Consider the following 20,884-nt stretch of genomic DNA (forward strand, 5'->3'; position numbering starts at 1 on the left):
TGCGATGCTAACACATGTCATCATGCGATGCTAACACATGTCATCATGCGATGCTAACACATGTCATCATGCGATGCTAACACATGTCATCATGCGATGCTAACACATGTCATCATGCGATGCTAACACATGTCATCATTGGATGCTAACACATGTCATCATGCGATGCTAACACATGTCATCATGCGATGCTAACACATGTCATCATGCGATGCTAACACGTCATCATGTGATGCTAACACGTCATCATGTGATGCTAACACATGTCATCATGTGATGCTAACACATGTCATCATGCGATGCTAACACATGTCATCATGTGATGCTACCACATGTCATCATGTGATGCTACCACATGTCATCATATGATGCTAACACATGTCATCATGCGATGTTACCACATGTCATCATGCGATGCTAACACATGTCATCATGCGATGCTAGCACATGTCATCATGCGATGCTAGCACATGTCATCATGTGATGCTAGCACATGTCATCATGTGATGCTAACACATGTCATGTGATGCTAACACATGTCATCATGCGATGTTACCACATGTCATCATGCGATGCTAACACATGTCATCATGCGATGCTAACGCATGTCATCATGTAATGCTACCACGTCATGTGATGCTAACACATGTCATCATGCGATGCTAACACATGTCATCATGCGATGCTAACACATGTCATCATGCGATGCTAACACATGTCATCATGCGATGCTAACACATGTCATCATGCGATGCTAACACATGTCATAATGTGATGCTAACACATGCCATCATGTGTTAGCATCACATGTCATCATGTGATGCTAACATGTCATCATGTGATGCTAACACGTCATCCTGTGATGCTAACACGTCATCCTGTGATGCTAACACATATCATCATGTGATGCTAACACGTCATGTGATGTTACAACATGTCATCATCTGATGCTAACACATGTCATCATGTGATGCTAACACATGGCATCATGTGATGCTAACACATGTCATCATGTGATGCTAACACGTCATCATGTGATGCTAACACATGTCATCATGTGATGTTAACACATGACATCATCTGATGCTAACACATGTCATCATGTGATGTTAACACATGACATCATCTGATGCTAACACATTTTATTATGTGATGCTAACACTTGTCATCATGTGATGCTAACACACGTTATCATTCGATGCTAACGCATGTTATTATGCAATGCTAACACATGTCATCATGTGATGCTAACACACGCCTTATCATGCGATGCTAACACATTCTCATGCAATGCTCACACACGTTATCATGTGATGCTAACACACATTATTAGCAATGACAACTTTTGCCCTGGCCTCTTCAGTTGTGGACACTGTAAAGACAACCGGCCCTGCTCCTCCACCGACGGCGCCTGCACGGCCTGCCAGACCGGCTGGAATGGCACGCAATGCGACCGCCCGTGCCCGTCCGGTTACTATGGCGACGGCTGCCAAGAGCCCTGCCCGCGCTGCAGAAACAACGAGACCTGCGATCCAAAAAGCGGCAAATGTTGGCGATGTGATCCAGGATGGACAGGATCCAGGTTTGTGTGCCTTCTAATTTACTTACGGGTTTTTTAGAGCCACAACCAGCAGGTGGCGCCACATGATCAAAACGACTCGACAACATTTCAAAACACGGTCAAAGCGATGTTGGTGTTTTCAGCTGGTTGATAAGTTTGATGTGTTGAAGTTTGATTATTTTATTGCCCCCTCCCGTAATTTTTCTCACATCACTTTGTGTAAATAACAGCACTACTGATGGGTGTTGTTCACATCGGAACCAGTACAGCACCGATACCCGGTACCTGGGAATCGATACCGGTACTTGCTGGTATCGATTTTAGGTGCGTTTGTTCGCGTTAATAAATATCAATTGTTGTTTTTTTTTTTGCAACATTTAAAAAATAGCTGATTATGTCCGGTTGTTGTAACTGGTTTTATTATAAGATTTGCGAGTACGACAATCATTTTCCATTACAGTAACAAGTCCAAAATGTCAGATAGTGTAAACTTTATGGTGTGTTTACTAGTCAGTTCAATCTTCGTGGCGCCCTAAAAAGGGTTAATACTATAAGTGTTGTACTATTTAAGCAACAGCTGTTTAATTGGAACGTGCATCGTAGTTGTAGTTTTTTTTTTGTTTTTTTTTTTTGGGACAAATTTTTGAGATGTTAAAATCGCCATGTAAAATGGCTAATGCTAACCAGTAGCATGTCAATAGCAAAGCCAATGCATATTAGCGTCAAACTAGCGCATTTTTGCAGAGCATTTTTGGAGTATTTTTTACAGCTACAACACTATTCGGGTTATTTCGCTTCATTGGATTAAAAAGAAGAAAACATTTGCGATCAGAGCAATTTTTTCAAAGTATGACGTCATAAAGCCTCATATTAGCGCCCCAAAAAGTCGTGCATCGTCGTTTTAGGTTTTTTTAAACAAATTTGGAGATGTTAAAATCGCCATGTAAAATGGCTAATGCTAATCATTAGCATGTCAATAGCAAAGCCAATGCATATTAGCGTCAAACTAGCGCATTTTTGCTGAGCGTTTTTTGAGTTTTTTTATAGAGCTACATTGGATTAAAAAAAAAAAAGTAAGCATCAGAGCAATTTTTCCAATGTATGACGTCATAAATCCTCATATTTGCCCCCTAAAAAGTGTTAATACTGTAAGTATTGTACTATTTAAGCACCAGCTGTTTAATTATAACATGCATCGTAGTTTTAGTTTTTTTAAACAAATTTGGAGATGTTAAAATCGCCATGTAAAATGGCTAATGCTAATCAGTAGCATGTCAATAGCAAAGCCAATGCATATTAGCGTCAAACTAGCGCATTTTTGCAGAGCATTTTTTGAGTATTTTTTACAGCAACAACACTGTTCGGGTTATCTCGCTTAATTGGATTAAAAAGAATAAAACATTTGGGATCCGAGCAATTTTTTCAATGTATGACGTCATAAATCCTCATATTAGCGCCCCAAAAAGTGTTAATACTGTAAGTATTGTACTATTTAATTGGAACGTGCATCGTCGTTTTAGGTTTTTTTTTAAACAAATTTAGAGATGTTAAAATCGCCTTGTAAAATGGCTAATGCTAATCAGTAGCACGTCAATAGCAAAGCCAATGCATATTAGCGTCAAACTAGCGCATTTTTGCTGAGCGTTTTTTGTAGAGCTACAGCACTGTTCGGGTAATCTCGCTTCATTGGATAAAAAAAAAAAAAGTAGGGATCTGAGCAATTTTTCCAAAGTATGACGTCATAAATCCTCATATTTGCCCCCTAAAAAGTGTTGATACTGTAAGTATTGTACTATTTAAGCACCAGCTGTTTAATTGTAACATGCATCGTAGTTTTAGCTTTTTTTTTAAACAAATTTGGAGATGTTAAAATTGCCATATAAAATGGCTAATGCTAACCAGTAGCATGTCAATAGCAAAGCCAATGCATATTAGCGTCGAACTAGCGCATTTTTGCACAGCGTTTTTTTGAGTTTTTTTTATAGAGTTACAGCCCTGTTCGGGTAATCTCACTTCATTGGATTTTTAAAAATGAATTTGTGATCAGAGCAATTTTTGCAATGTATGACATCATAATTCCTGATAATTATCTGTATGACATTGAACGTGCAGCCCTACATGAGGTTATAGTTCCATTCCTTTTCATTCATTGAAGTGAGTCACGGTGTTCTCGCTTGCCAGGTGTGAGCAGGCCTGCCCTGACAGGACGTACGGAGACGCCTGCCGCTTCCTGTGCAGCCCCTGTTTCCACGGCAACTGCCATCACGTGACAGGAAAGTGCGTCTGTCAGCCGGGCTTTCAGGGAGAGAGGTGAGCAGTGTCAGTGCCGTGCAGATGATGAAACTTTTTTTTCCCTGGGGTCCGCATTGGGCTTTAAAAATGTGTCCGAGGGCCAAAACTGTATATATGTGTATATATAAAGATATATATTTATTTTTTATAATAGGTGCACATATTGTATAAATATAATGAATATACAATTATTAAGTAATATAATTGGCTATTAAGAGAGTATGTGAAAGTTGGACTCCTATCTTGTTTACTTCTGTGACAACCTCCATTAAGTCTTTTTAATTCAAAAAATTTTTATGGTGCATGGACGTTAATTAGAATACCTACATATTGTGTTATATTGTGTTATGTGACCATGTCTGTTGCAATTTTTCGTCGGTTGGATTATTTTTTTTTTTTCACCATTACTAGGGAAGGTTGTGTGCATTGGGTCGTATATGTTAATGCTTGGTTTCATTGAAAAACATGATAATTGGTCATCAAATGACTCATGTTGACTACAAGACGGTGATACATCCAGAGCATACACCGTGTTTTTCGTACTTTAATGCACACTTAAATTCTTACATTTTCGCAAAACTCGACAATGCGCCTTATAACCTGGTGCGCCCAATGTATGGAAAAATTCTGGTTGCACTTACCGACCTCGAAGGTATTCTATTTGATAAATGGTGAAATGACGAGTGTTTGATTGATTGATTGAAACTTTTATTTGTAGGTTGCACGGTACAGTACATATTCCGTACAATTGACCACTAAATGGTAACATCCGAATACGTTTTCCAACTTTTTTTAATCTGGTCCACGTAAATCCATTCATAGTACAAATATATACTTTAAGCATAATACAGTCGTCACACAAGTTAATCATCAGAGTATATACATTGAATTATTTACATTATTTACAGTCCGGGTTGGGACGGGGGGACCGGCAGATGGCAGTCACACATAAGAGATATGTGTAGACTGCAATATGATGGCAGTCACACATAAGAGATACGCGTAGACTGCAATATGACTCAAGTAAACAACACCAAAATGTTATAAGTTCCATTAGAAATATAGAACATTACACATGGCGCTCAAAATTCTATCAAAATGTTTCAGTATGACTTTGGTAAGCTATGAAGCCGGAGCGCTTGATGGATTGTACTCTGCTTCAACATAGTAGTATTATTATGGTGTGAGTGTAAGGTAAGACATTATCTGGCGCTTTGTTTTGCAATATTATGCAAAAGCACCTTTTCTTACCTTCTGGTACCTGCTGATCTGTATTTGGGGTATGCATAAGTCCTGACAATTTGCGCGCATTCGCCTTTGTAGTCGGTGACAACACCGTAGTCGATAAGCTTCTTCTTTTTCTTTATCTTATAGTTATGGGACATTCATCCTCCGCTGTTGCCATTTCTAATATAAAGTAGTGTACAGTTCTAACTTATATTTGTCAGTAAACTCATCATGAAAGCGCTAAAACATACCGGTGTAGTGAGTTGTCATTATTCACCCAAGGAACTTTAGTTATTAGATAGTTCCGGTCGGACGGTTTTCCACGGGACGCATTCCGGATGAGAAGATGCTGCTCCGTTATTGATTGAAGTAAAGTCTGGATTTCATTAAACGTAGGAAAGACGCTGTCGAAGGTTAGCCACGTAAATAAGACCGCCCACAAATCGTCGCATCCTGAAACGACTGTCAGAAAGCGGCTTGAAGATAATCAGTAAAACATCATCTATGCAACATTTTGACCAAAGAACCGCCATTACATGCTATGTAGACCACAAGAAAAAGACTGGGATGGACCCATTCCTCGGCAGTACGCCTTATAATCCGGTGCGCCCTATGGTCCAGAAAATACGGTATGCGAAAGTTGGACACCTACCTTGTCTACTTCCGTGATGTTTTAATTCTGAAGTTTTTTTAATGGTGCATGGAAGTTTTTTTTTGTTAAATAATATCTACTTATTCTGTTATATTGTGTTATTAGTGACCATGTCTGTTGGTATTTTTTGTTGGTTCGTTTTTTCTTTCTTCGCCATGACTAGGGAAGGTTGTTTGCATTGGGCCGTACATGTAAATGTTTCATTCAAAGCATGATAATTGGTCATTGGACCAAATGACTCATGTTGAACTCAAGACGGTGATCAATTCCGAGCATATAGATCGACTTGTAAAATCAATCAATCAATGTTTATTTATATATCCCTAAATCACTGGGGCGGTATAGCTCGGTTGGTAGAGTGGCCGTGCCAGCAACTTGAGGGTTGCAGGTTCGATTCCCGCTTCCGCCATCCTAGTCACTGCCGTTGTGTCCTTGGGCAAGACACTTAACCCACGTGCTCCCAGTGCCACCCACACTGGTTTAAATGTAACTTATATATTGGGTTTCACTATGTAAAGCGCTTTGAGTCACTAGAGAAAAGCGCTATATAAATATAATTCACTTGACTTCACTTCACTAGTGTCTCAAAGGGCTGCACAAACCACTCCTTGTGGCCAGATTCCTTATTAAATTCACAAAGTATTGCGGGCCAAATTGAACACCCCTGCTATAGAGCTTGGAAAAGACTTAGCAGTTTTGGGCTTTATGATGATGACATCATCAGGCCAGTCATCCTCATCGCATCATAGGCACGGTTCCAGGAAGTCTGACTTGGTATGCGTACCAGGCACACCTCTCCCATATATTACCTTGAATTGATGTGCATGATGGCAGGGTCCAGTTCTTGCACACTCAGCACCAATCTGGAGAGCCACTGAGGAGGAGTGGAACCAATATTTCACTGCTCATAATCAATAACCTCCATATAAAGCTTTGTTAGAAATATAGCTCGGTCCAATTTGTTATATATTCTAACAAAGTGCAGATTGGATATTAACCTATTTAAAACATGTCATCAAAATACTAAAATTAATCTTAATCAGGAAAAATTACTAATGATGTTCGATAAATTTATTTTTGAATTTTTTTTCAAAATGATTCAAATTAGCTAGTTTTTCTCTTCTTTTTTTCAGTAGAATTTAGAATTTCAAAGAGTCGAAATTGAAGATAAACTATGTTTCAAAATTTAATTTTCTTTTTTTACGTGTTTTCTCGTCTTTTAAACCGTTCAATTAAGTTTTGTCCATCATTTATTCTCTACAAAAAACCTTTCGTAAAAGGAAAAAAAAATGTACGACAGAATGACATACAGAAATACAATTTATTTAAGTGTGTATCAAACTGGTAGCCCTTCGCATTAATCAGTACCCAAGAATAGCTCTTGGTTTCAAAAATGTTGGTGACCCCTGCTCTAGGTGCTCCCGCAAAAGAGGGAGAAGCAGACTGGGTGTGCGCCGTAACAAAAATAAAGCCAACAATGTCAGTTTTTGTGTGGTCCCCTTTATTTAGAAAAGTATCAAAATACCAAAATATTGGTATCGGGACAACCCTAATACACACCATGCATTTGTATTTGTTGCTTTGACATGTTGTAATTGAGTACCAGCGCTCATTGCAAACCTTTTATTGGAATGTCCCGCCTTTTATTAGTCGTTATATACTTTGTCGCCAATATAAGAATGCTTTTATACCATGGGTGTCAAACTCTGGCCCGCGGGCCAAATTTGGCCTGCCGTTTAATTTAATTTGGCCCTTGAGGCAATATCAAATTAACATTAGAGTTGGCCCGCCAGTAACACCACATTCACCGCTAATACTCATACTTGCCAACCCTCCCGATTTTCCCGGGAGACTCCCGAAGTTTAGTGCCCTTCCCGAAAATCTCCCTTGGCAACCATTCTCCCGATTTCCACCCGGACAACAATATTGGGAGCGTGCCTTAAAGGCACTGTCCTCTACAACATGCCGTCACATCCTCTTTTCCTCCATATAAACAGCGTGCTGGCCAAGTCACATAATATATAAATGATAAATGGGTTGTACTTGTATAGCGCTTTTCTACCTTCAAGGTACTCAAAGCGCTTTGACACTACTTCCACATTTAACCATTCACACACACATTCACACACTGATGGAGGGAGCTGCCATGCAAGGCGCCAACCAGCACCCATCAGGAGCAAGGGTGAAGTGTCTTGCTCAGGACACAACGGACGTGACGAGGTTGGTACTAGGTGGGATTTGAACCAGGGATCCTCGGGTTGCGCACGGCCACTCTCCCACTGCGCCACGCCGTCCCTGATATGCGGCTTTCACACACACATACTTGGTCAACAGCCATACAGGTCACACTGAGGGTGGCCGTATAAACAACTTTAACATTGCTACAAATATGCGCCACACTGTGAACCCACACCAAACAAGAATGACAAAACACATTTCGGGAGAACACCCGCACCGTAACACAACATAAACACAACAGAACAAATACCCAGGACCTCTTGCAGCACTAACACTAACAAACCCCGCCCACCTAATTTTTATTTTATTTTCGAATTTATTAGCCTGCGGAAAAATGTAATGTTGATATTTACCTCAGAAGGCTGCAAATAGAAAAGAGGCATTAATTTTTTAAATTATGTTTTAGTTAATACACCACCGATGTTTTTTCATTTGTTTTTTGAAAGTTGATTTTGCACTATTACATTATATAAGCTCTGCCTGTTCCATGGGAGGGAACCCACGCAGTCACGGGGAGAACATGCAAACTCCACACAGAAAGATCCCGAGCCCGGGATTGAACCCAAGATTACTCAGTACCTTCGTATTGTGAGGCAGATGCACTAACCCCCTGTCCCACCATGCTGCCCTATTTAAGCCTTGCTTGTTCGATATTCATTGCAAAACTTGTTTGGGTCCCTATTTAAAGGTTAATTTGTTCAACCTTGGCCTGCAGTTTTGTTCAGTTTTAAATTTTGACCCACTCTGTATTTGAGTTTGACACCCCTGTTTTATGCCATGCATGAGTCAGATATTAAATATAGAAGCCCTTTTTATATGCTGCGGTGAAAATGACATCATTCTTTCTTTGCCTCATCCGTTTCAGTTGTAACAACAGTTGCTCCGCCCTGCAGTTTGGCCTCAACTGCTCCTCCGCCTGCGACTGTGGCGAAGAGGTGGGCTGCCACCCAGTGACTGGTGTCTGCCCCAATAGTATGTCCCCCGCCATGCATCTTATGCTTCCATTTGTACATGACAGACATGCGTATTGTTTAAATGTGCGTGTTAGGTGGTCGAGGCGCTCTCCTGGCAGGCCTGTTGGTTCCTCTGCTCCTGCTGCTCCTCGCTGTCCTGTGCTGCTGTCTGTGTTGTGGAGGCGGTCCCGCTGATGAAAAAGACAGGTCTGGATCAAATTGACATGTTCAGTCTAAATGATGCGCTGATAGGCTGGGAGAAGTCACATGGTGGTAGGACCTCACGTGCGGTAACCATGGCAACCTATACATGGTTCTTTGCGGAATTACGGTTTTGAAGAACCGTTCAAGTTTTCCTGGCAAATCAACAAAGAAAAATATTTCTGATAATAAAAATGTAATTATTTTTTAGGGTTATTAGTCTGTAGTTGTGTATTGCTAATATGGCTAAAGAATAGACCACAAACAGCCAATGCAAAGTTATATTAAATATTCTATTCATACATAATAATAGGAATGGGTATCATTCACATTTGAACCAATACGGTACCTGGGAATTGATGCCGGTACCGATTGGTACTTTTGTGTGTGTTCCGTTTTCCCCATGGAAAGGGCAACCAAGTAACAGATTATTACTCAAGATTTCCAATTTGTATATTTTTCGTTTATTTATTTTCCAAGCAGGAGAACAGCAGCAGTAGTTGTTATTATTTGGCGGCTGGTTCTTAGTTGGTTAGTTAGTTTTTGGTCAATCAGTTAGTAAGGTAATAAATCCGAAAGCAGGAATGCAGTGCATCATTTTCGTACCAAAATCAATGCCCTTAATAATAAATCATAATAATAATAATAATAATAATAAATATCAACCATTTATAAACTCATGTTGATCATATACAATACAATTCAAATACGGTTATGTATTTCATGAGCACGTTTCATCCATCAAACATTATATTTACCATTTACAAGCCTCTGGCGGAGAACAAATACTTGGTTACAGAAACAAATGACTAGAATAAAGGCTGTAAACTAAAAACGTCAAACAAAAACACTTGCGCTGTGGCATGAATAATAAACCAAAAACTTGCACTGAGGCATAAATACAAAAACTTACGTGGCGTGGTCGGAAAACGAACAGCAAGGCATGAAGGTCGATACATGGAAATGTGGTTAAGGTATCAGAAGGTAAGGTAAAGTTGCCAGGACGAGGACAGAAACAGAATGGCTTAAATAATGACTATGATAATGATTAGTAACAGGTGTGAGGGCTGAGGACAGGGGCGCGACTTGAGGGCAAGGTGAAAATCAATGGGTTGGCATGGAGACGAAAACAAACCAGGAAGTGCAAAAACAGAACTGAATGTCCAAAAAACAAAACATAACATGACCAAACATGACAAAAACAAAACATAATCCATAGCCGTGACAATTACATGGCAACAGCTGTTTCTAAAAGAAGGCGGGGTCATAAACAGCCGTCGCCTTTGGTTACAAAACAGTTCAAAGAAAAGGTACCTGGAGGGGGGTCAGGTCCTGCTTTCTCTCCGCTTTGTAGATCTCGGGTCAAGACAAAATCTTCCTGTGTATTACAATAGACCAAATAACCCGACACTTTCATGTCGCTCCCCATCCTACACAGTGGAGTTTTACAAGCCTTTTGATTGGTACGATGAAAGACAGCTTTTGTCTGCTCGCCGGGAACTCATCGAAACACAAAGTTTTGTCATAACTTAGATACAATTATTCTGTCATTTAGCATCGAGTAGCGCATTTTGGGGAAAAGTGGAGTCTCACTTTGCTTTTTTTTTGAGTCAATTGCTTTGTTAGCATTGAAAATTGCAACATTGCCTGGAGGCAGTATTGCTGAGTCTGCTCTCAGTGCTGCTGGGGTGATTGCCAAAATGCACGGATCATCATCATTGGATTTTAAAGGGGAACATTATCACCAGACCTATGTAAGCGTCAATATATACCTTGATGGTGCAGAAAAAAGAAAATGTATTTTTTTAACCGATTTCCGAATTCTAAATGGGTGAATTTTGGCGAATTAAACGCCTTTCTGTTTACCGAGCTGGAGGCGATGACGTCAGAATGTGATGTCGCCGAGGTAACACACCCACCAGTTTCATTTTCAACACATTACAAACACCGGGTCTCAGCTCTGTTATTTTCCGTTTTTTTGACTATTTTTTGGAACCTTGGAGACATCATGCCTCGACGGTGTGTTGTCGGAGGGTGTAACAACACTAACAGGGAGGGATTCAAGTTGCACCACTGGCCCGAAGATGCCAAAGTGTCTGCCGCCAGAATGTGCCAGAGTGTCTCCACATTTGACCGGCGATGCTAAGGCAGACATGGCACAGAGATGTATGGATAACCTGCAGATGCATTTGCAACGATAGTCAACGAAATCAAAAAGGTGAGTTTTGTTGATTTTGACTGCCAGCTAATCGATGCTAACATGCTACGCTAATCGATGCTAACATGCTATTTACCGGCGGTGCTAAAGCAGACATGGCACAGAGATGTATGGATAACCTGTAGATGATTTGCAATTATATTACGTTTCCTTCCACCCACATTTAATGCAAAACAAACACTTACCAATCGACGGCTTTAAGTTGCTCCAATGTCAAAAGATGCGAAAGTCCTGATCGTTTGGTCCGCACATTTTACCGGCGATGCTAACGCAGCTATTCGGCCATGCTATGGCTATGAATAGCGTCAATAGCTATTCGCTCAATAGCTTCAGTTTCTTCTTCAATACTTTCATACTCCAACCATCTGTTTCAATACATGCGTAATCTGTTGAATCGCTTAAGTCGCTGAAATCCGAGTTTGAATCCGAGCTAATGTCGCTATATCTTGCTGTGGTATTCCCATTGTTTGTTTACATTGGCAGCACTGTGTGACGTCACAGGGAAATGGCCAGTGTCTTCGCAGAGAGCCGAAAATAAGGCACTTTAAAGCTTTATTTAGGGATATTCCGAGACCGGTAACATTTTGAAAAAAACTTCAAAAAATACACTGGGAACTGATTTTTATTGTTTTTAACCCTTTTGAAATAGTGATAATGTTCCCCTTTAAATGAAACGGTGCCCAGTAGGACCTTCGCGATCCTAAGTGTTACTTGTGTATTTATGTGTACTTAAATAGTAGTGGTGACTCAGGTGTGCAACTATAGCCATCCCATAATAACCTTGTTGCTCCACAGAACGGGTGTGTCTGACGGAGGACTGTCAGTACGCATGAAATATCACGTCTACAGCGTCCTGGCCAACATCGGCGCCGCCCTCCCGTGCATCTCTGATTGGTCGTCCGGCCTCCCTCGTGTCACTGGTACGTGTTAGTCATGTGACCACAAGTGTCTTTTTTTTTTCTTCCACCCACCGTGTTGATGTCGTGCTCTCCACAGTGTCTCACCATGACCCGGAGCTCACGTTCAACCACAGCTTCATTGAGCCTCCCTCCTCCGGCTGGGTGACTGAGGGCTCCTCCTTTGACAGTGACGAGGAGGATGGAGAGGCTCTCTACTGCATCCCACCTAGAGAAGGTAGTCAATATTAAAGGCCTACTGAAACCCGCTACTACCGACCACGCAGTCTGATAGTTTATATATCAATGATGAAATATTAACATTGCAACACATGCCGATACGGCCGGGTTAGTTTACTAAATTGCAATTTTAAATTTCGCGCCGAAATACCCTGCTGAAACGTCTCAGTATGATGACGCGTGACGTCACGCATTATAGAGGACATTTTGTTCCAGCATCGTTCTCAGCTATAAGTCATCTGTTTTCATCGCATAGTTCCACAGTATTCTGGACATCTGTCTTGCTGAATTTTTTGCAATTTGTTCAATGAACAATGGAGACATCAAAGAAGAAAGCTGTAGGTGGGAAGCGGTGTATTGCGGCCGGCTTTAGCAACACAAACACAGCCGGTGTTTCATTGTTTACATTCCCGAAAGATGACGGTGAAGCTTTACTATGGAACAGAGCGGTCAAGCGAACACGGTTGGATTGGACCACACACACAAAGTACTGTGTATTATGCAGCGATCATTTCGGAAGATTGTGTTACGAAGAGGGTCCCTTGCGAAGGGCAGAGATGGGCATCGCCACCACCCGTCAACTGGTGCTGAAGAAAGTTGCGGGGCCGACCTTCAGGTTGTACAGGTACGACCATGTAATCTCACTAAAACACTAGTAACACAATAAGCAGATAAGGGATTTTTCATAATTATCCTAGTAAATTTGTCTAATAACATCTGAATCGCTTCCACTGTATAGTCTTTTTTTATTTTTTTTCTAGTCCTTCACTCTCACTTTCCTCATCCAAGAATCTTTCATCCTCGCTCAAATTAATGGGGAAATCGTCGCTTTCTCGGCCTGAATCGCACTCGCTGCTGGTGGCCATGATTGTAAACAATGTTCAGATGTGATGAGCTCCACAACCCGTGACGTCACGCGCACATCGTCTGCTACTTCCGGTACAGGCAAGGCTTTTTTATCAGCACCAAAAGTTGCGAACTTTATCGTCGATGTTCTCTACTAAATCCTTTCAGCAAAAATATGGCAATATCGCGAAATGATCAAGTATGACACATAGAATGGACCTGCTATGCCCGTTTGAATAAGAAAATCTCATTTCAGTAGGCCTTTAACCGACCAGTTGATTCATTGGGTCTTGAAGCAATTAAGGCAAGATAGAGCACAACGTTTAGTTACAGCCAGCAGAGGCGTCGTTAACACATTTTGGGCCTCATCTACTCGGATCCAAATAACAAGTGCTAAAAAAACAAGTGCAAACTATAAAACTGAGCGTGTTGCAGGTGATCTACTAAGACTGTGTGTACAATTGACAACAAGTACAAAAGTGGGGCAGACCTCCCTATTTAAAATGAGGAGTTTGCCTGTACACTGCCTGTCACCATGGAGACGACGTCATAGGATAGGATAGGTTTTTATTGTCATTGCACAAGTTTATTTATTAATTCTTCTTCTTCGGTCAATGGTCAACAAAATAAACAAACAGTACATTCATAGATTGAAAATGAAAATGTTGCAGACGGTAAGGGTTTAGGCTGAAGTTGAACACTTATTGCGCCTAACCCTATAAAAAATGTCAAGTACAAGATGAACTTCCGAAAATTATGAAATGTCTTTTGCACAACTTATTATAATACACATTATACACAACATAAACACAGTTCAATTATATACACAATAAAGGCATGTGAAATATCCTTTTACATGTGTTAAACCTTAGCACCAATTATATAGTATATCAGAGGGGTCTCAAACACGCGGCCCAATTGCGGCCCACAAGACCTTATTTTGCGGCCCGCACCTTGATGTGTAAATTTAATGGTGGAGTTTTAAATGAATGCCGCTGTACAGAATCATACTTGTGTACCCTCAATTTTTTCAGGAGATTCCCGATTTTCAGTGCCCCTCCAGGGATAACCATTCCCCCGTAGTTCACCTGAACAACATTATTAAGGGGCTACCGTGGAGGCACTGCCTTTTGCTCCCTCTACAGCCTGTACTAACAGAGTGCCAGTCCGGCCGTATGATGTATTTGGCTACTGTAAACACAGCAAGCGACTGCAAGACATAGTTGATCAATAGCCATATAGGTCACACTGAGGGTGGCCATATAAACAACTTCAACACAGTTACAAATATGCGCCACACTATGAATTCACACTAAACAAGAATGACAAACACATTTTGGGAGAACATCCGTACCGTAACACAACATAAACACAACAGAACAAATACCCAGAATCCCATGCAGCCCTAACTCTTCCGGGCTACAATATACACCCCAGCCCCCTATTGTAACCCGGAAGAGTTAGGGCTGCTTTGGATTCTGGGTATTTTTTCTGTTGTGTTTATGTTGTGTTACAGTGCGGATGTTCTCCCAAAATGTGTTTGTCAATTTTGTTTGGTGTGGGTTCACAGTGTGGCGCATATTTGTAACAGTGTTAAAGTTGTTTATACGGCCACCCTCAGTGTGACCTGTATGGCTGTTGACCAAGTATGTATTTGCAGTCTATTCTTTGTATCTGTTTAAGCAACTTACAATATGTGTCTGAGCCGGTACGCTGTTGTATGTTGGAAAAGCGGATGAGACGATAGTTTGTAGAGGACGCCAAAGGCAGTGCCGTCACGGCACGCCCTTAATATTATTGTCCAGGTGAGAACCGTGAGATTTATTGTCCTGGGAGATTGTCGGGAGGGGTATTGATATTTGGGTGTTTCCCCGAAAAATCGCGAAAATTGGCAAGAATGTTGCTTGGGCGGGAAAGCCATTCAAAGATGGTGATTTCATTAAAAAGTGCATGTCAGATTTTTTTAAGACATCTTTTCTTGCGGCCCAGCCTCACCCAGTTTCTGCATCTAGTGGCCCCCAGGTAAATTGAGTTTGAGACAAACAATTATACTTCCATTATTATTTATATCCCACATTTAGTTTTTAATTAACATTAATCATAGTATTAACTTTAGTGTTGATTCAAGAGTGATATATTTTTTCAAGACATTGGTCTTAAAGGTTTTTTTAAATACAAGTATTACGAAATTTTGTTTTCAGCACAAACCCCTTCAAGATTAGACAAACAAACAGTGTACGGGGTTACAGAACAGGAACGCTGATGGGTCGCCACAAGGCGCCCCCCTAAAAGATGGGGAAAAAGGTAAAACGCTGGGGAAGGATGAGTAAAAAAATACAATCTAGTCTGGTAGAGATGCGCGGTTTGCGGTCTCATCCGAGGAGTCCGCGGATAAACCGCAGGTCGGGCGGTTGACTTGACGAAAAAATTGATTTTAATTAGATCCGGGCGGGTGGCGGTTGAACCATCCGGAATTATTTGATATACATATTTCTGGGATCGGTATCCTTTGCCATTCAAAGAGCCATTTTAGACCCGTGTCATAAAGCGAAGAAGACAATAGGAGATTCTATTATTCTCTTGGATGACTACCGGCAGTCATCCGGATACTAAGTATTAGGGCGTGCTATAAAGCCATTGGCTTTGTCACCTTCTACAACATGTATGATCTGCTTGTCAGTCCAGCATCATGTTGTGTGTGGCTTCCACGGCAACACGCACACGACTGCAAGGCATACTGGGTGACACAGAGTACACTAATGGTTGTGATATAAACAATTTTAACACTCTTAGTAATATGCGCCACGCTGTGAAGCCACACCAATTAAGAACGACAAACACATTTCGGGAGAACTCACAACATAAACGCAACACAACAAATACCCAGAATCCTTTGTATTCATGACAGTTCCTGACTATTTTATACACCCCGCTAACAGCAAATTTTACACCCCCCACCCCCGTGCGTCGGTAAGGTGGGCGGGGTTGGGGGCGCGGAGGTGCAAAATATATTCAGGAAGTGTCACGGATACAAAGGATTGTGCGTATTTGTTGTGTTGCGTTTATGTTGTGTTACTCTGAGGATGTTCTCCCGAAATGTGTTTGTAAATCTTGTTGGGTGTGGCTTCACAGCGTGGCGCGTATCAGTAAGTGTTAAAGTTGTTTATATCACAACCATCAGTGTACTCTGTATCACCAAGTATGCCTTTCAATCTTGTGTGTGTAATTGCGGAAGCTGCACACAGCATGATGCCGGACCAACAATCGGTTCGTACATGTTGTTGAAAGTTTCAAAGGCAATGGCTTTACAGCATGCCCATATTCTTGTCATCAGGATGAACGCTATTGGATAGTCGCGAGAACGTTAGCGGCTTCAATTGACTTCATTACTCTGTGAAACAGGTTTGTATAGCTCTGTGAGTGGCAAAGGCGGCCGACCTCTGATGTATTTCAGCGGGCGGTTGGCGGGCGTGTACGGTCCTGATAAAATGTAGGTTCGGGTGGACGGCGGGTGGATGACGATTTTGGTTCTGCGGTTGCGGATGATATACTTGTCTATCCGCGCATCTCTATAGTCTGGAGTGGGAAAAAAACCTCCATAGCAAAGCACATATACATATAACAACATACATCTCGATATTTCTAGCAACAGAAAGAGGGAGTGCGGGGCCATGGTGGAAGGCCGCAGCTCTTAGGCGCTGACCATCCTTTCATAACCCCCATGGCAGGGGTGCCCATTACGTCGATCGCGAGCTACCAGTCGACCGCGGGGGGTGTCTCAGTCGATCTCCAGCCAGGCTTTTAAAAAAAGTAGACCTAAAAATTAGTGATCATCAATCTTCACCAAGACGTCACTTAAATGACATTCACGGTACCGGAGGGTCTTGTGAGATGACGCTGGCTGCTGCAAGATCATTATTATGAAAATATGACCGAGAGGAAGGCGAGAAACACTTTTTATTTCAACAGACTCTCGCGCCGTACCTTCCGTCAAAACTCTAAAGACCGACTGCACATTTCCTATCTTCACAATAAAAGCCCTGCTTCATGCTGCCTGCGCTAACTAAATACAGAGTCTCGGAAAACTGGCGTGCACAAGCGATCCCTCAGAAAGCTGGCGTGCACATCACTTGTGCACGCCAGCTTTCCGAGACTCTTATTTTGTTAGCGCAGGCAGTATGAAGCAGGGCTTTTATTGTGAAGATAGGAAATGTGCAGTCGGCCTTTAGAGTTTTGACGGAAGGGACGGCGCGAAAGTCTTGTGAAATAAAAAGTGTTTCTCGCCTTCCTCTCTGTCATTTTTTCATAATAATGAACTGGCAGCAGCCAGCGTCATCTCACAAGACCCTCGGGTGCCGTGAATGTCAATCAAGCAAGCTACGGAATTTGCCGCCAATGTTTTTCTTGTAAAGTGTATGGAAGCTGGATGAATTAGATGCCAAAAACCAACCACTTTCATGTGGTATTGTACAGAGAGGACAACTTTTTTTCTCCTCCATTTGAAAATGTGGGCGTTATCATCATTACTGTCTGATTCCAATCAATGCAAGTCATCAGAATCAGGTAATACACCAACTTATATTCTTGTCTTTGTGAAAGAAAGACATCTATATGTGTTACACATGCTTGTATTATCATTAAACACATTTAACTTGTTTACAAAAATGTCTCTTTCATAAATAAATAAATATAAATGATATATATAGGGACGGCGTGGCGCAGTGGGGAGAGTGGCCGTGCGCAACCCGAGGGTCCCTGGTTCAAATCCCACCTAGTACCAACCTTGTCACGTCCGTTGTGTCCTGAGCAAGACACTTCACCCTTGCTCCTGATGGGTGCTGGTGGGCGCCTTGCATGGCAGCTCCCTCCATCAGTGTGTGAATGTGTGTGTGAATGGGTGAATGTGGAAGTAGTGTCAAAGCGCTTTGAGTACCTTGAAGGTAGAAAAGCGCTATACAAGTACAACCCATTTATCATTTATATAAATGAGGTAGATCCCCTCGAGTTGGTCAATTGAAAAGTAGCTCGCCAGGAGAAAAAGTGTGGGCACCCCTGCTCTATGGGATTTGCGTCGAGGGCGTTGGATTGTGGATTTTTGTGGATGCATGTATGTGTGTTAGCCTGCACTGTGTCTCTGGTCCGTGGCCTTGATGTCGTGCAGTCGCTAGTCCAAAGTCAACAACAATTGTACGGAATATGTACTGTACTGTGCAATCTACTAATAAAAGTTTCAATCAATCAATCAAAAAAGTTCAAAGCGTTCTCTAAAATGGTCGCCCTCACCACATGCTTTTGAGATCAAAACTGAAAGTTAACTTCTCGTTCCTGGCACCTCTTCTTCTGAAACCCAAATGAGACAGAATGTGTGTGTTAAAAGATAGAAAACATGTTATGTCCTTGAATATAATGTACTGTACATGTACAGTTCACTCTGTACCAACATTGTTTTTCAATGCACTTGTCTTGGTCTTGGACAGACATACTGGACATGGAGGGCAGCCACTTCCAGGAGATGAGCTCCAAGTGTAACATGCTCTTAGACCCGTCAGGCTTCAGCAGCGAGGACATAACCTCCCCCTTCAACATCCCCCGCACTTCCAGCATCGCCAAAGCCAAGCGTCCGTCCGTCTCCTTTGCAGAGGGGACCCGCTTCAGCCCCAAGGAGAGGCGGGGCTCGGCTCAAGACCCCGCCTCTCTGCCGGGGAACCCTCGCAAAGCCAAGTCGGCCTGGGGGGGTTTGATGCGGTCAGCCGGCGAGGAAGACGCAGGTGAGGGTGAGTTGGGGGAGGACGGAGTTCAAGTTCAGGTGACAGACAGCCAGGATCTGAGCTGCGAGGTTATAGAACAGGAGGATAGAAAGTCCGCTACGCGCACCGCATCGGGCCGAAGACGCACCATGTCGAACACCGCGGCGCATAAACTGGCGGCGTCTGCTCCCGATCATCCATCAGGAGGCTCCGACAAGATCACCACGGTGTACGTGACAGTGGGTAAGGCGGGCCGGCCCGCGTCCAAGGCGGAGGCGAGCTCCGAAGGGCCCGTTCAAGCCATGCTGAGGCGGCTCGGAAGCCTCCAGAGACAACGAGATCAGGACCCCGGCAAGAGCAAAGCTAAAGAAGGGGCGGAAGGGAAGGCCAAACCCCCCAGGAGGAAGCTCGGGGCTCGGAGGAGCGTGTGGGAGCAGGGCGGGCCTTCAGGAGAGGAGCCCGCCATCAGCAAACCCGTGAGGAGGAAACACTCCTCCCTCAGTGTCCCTGACACGGCCGCCACTGGCGACGAGGCGGAGAGCATCCCCCTCAAAAGACCCTTGTCGTCCATTTTGAAGAGCGTGCCCGAGGCGGTCTCAGCCGTCCGAGGTCCGGCAGACGAGACCGGCGTGGGACAAACTTACCTGACTGTGGGACCAGCAGGGGGCGCTGTGGCTGTCAGTGATGAAGGTGCAGTGGTGAGTGTGAATGAACCATGCTATGAAAACATCCTGATTACACACTCCTTACCCACTTAAACAATACTTTATTGTAAGCTTGGGACTACAAACTTACTGCATTTATAAAAGTTAAGTTCATTTTAAAACACACAAACTTATATCAGGCGTCCTCAATTACTTTTGTCCAAGGAACAGAATGTTTCTCAGTAGATTCTATAAAGACTAGTTTCCTTAAAAAACATATAATATCTATACAATAGACAAAAAAAACCCAATAAATTAAAATTAAAAAAGTATATAGAATATGTATATTTCCTCTGATGGTGCTGGAGCCTATCTCAGCTGCATAAAGGCAGAAGGCGGGGTACACACTGGACAAGTCACCAGGGCCAACACAGATAGACAACATTCAAACTCACATTCACACATATATAATATAACGTAAATAAAGATGCAGGAGTTAAAAGTGTAAACATTAGAAATGTCAAAAACAACAATACAAGTAGTTAAGGTCTTTATTCATCACACTGAACACATTTTTTATGTTGCAAAATAGTCTGTTGCTTATTTAAAAACCAAACAACATCTTTCATACATCCTAGCTGTAGGAATAAATCAACAGCATGTCAGTTGGATGCATTGAACCATGTCATTTCTCCCAGACAAAAATACAAACAACTTGAATAAAAGAAAATGTGTAGTACACTGAGATGTGGTTTTATAATATATTATGATATTATAATAGTAATAACAATATATATGTGTGTGTATATATAAATGTATATATATATATATATCTATATGTATATATATAAAAAAATATATATATACATATAGATATGTATATATTTATGTATGTATATGTGTATGTATATGTATGTGTGTGTATATAGGTATATATATATATATATACATATAGATATGTATCTATATGTATATATTTATGTATGTATATGTGTATGTATATGTATGTGTGTGTATATATGTATATAGCCATCCATCTATTTTCTACCTCTTGTCCCTTCCCTCTCAGTATGTATATGTGTGCGTATAAATGTGTGTGTTTGTATATATATATATATATATATATATATATATATATACACACATGATATAAATATATCAATACATAT

General features: G+C 41.8%; 1 protein-coding gene across 1 annotated transcript in view; it reads left to right on the top strand.

Moving 5' to 3' along the window:
- scarf1 (scavenger receptor class F, member 1) overlaps positions 1 to 20,460 on the top strand; it is a 28,193-nt gene extending 7,733 nt beyond the window's left edge. The window contains exons 5-11 of the mRNA XM_061919186.1: positions 1,364 to 1,582; positions 3,743 to 3,871; positions 8,836 to 8,942; positions 9,019 to 9,130; positions 12,138 to 12,262; positions 12,339 to 12,476; positions 18,802 to 20,460. Of these exons, the coding sequence (XP_061775170.1) occupies positions 1,364 to 1,582; positions 3,743 to 3,871; positions 8,836 to 8,942; positions 9,019 to 9,130; positions 12,138 to 12,262; positions 12,339 to 12,476; positions 18,802 to 19,829 (1,858 nt within the window). The 3' untranslated portion in view covers positions 19,830 to 20,460. The remainder of the gene's footprint in view (positions 1 to 1,363; positions 1,583 to 3,742; positions 3,872 to 8,835; positions 8,943 to 9,018; positions 9,131 to 12,137; positions 12,263 to 12,338; positions 12,477 to 18,801) is intronic.
- Positions 20,461 to 20,884: the final 424 nt, after the last annotated feature.

The sequence above is a fragment of the Nerophis ophidion genome, linkage group LG13 (assembly GCF_033978795.1).
Source record: "Nerophis ophidion isolate RoL-2023_Sa linkage group LG13, RoL_Noph_v1.0, whole genome shotgun sequence".
In the NCBI taxonomy this organism is placed as follows: Eukaryota; Metazoa; Chordata; class Actinopteri; order Syngnathiformes; family Syngnathidae; genus Nerophis; species Nerophis ophidion.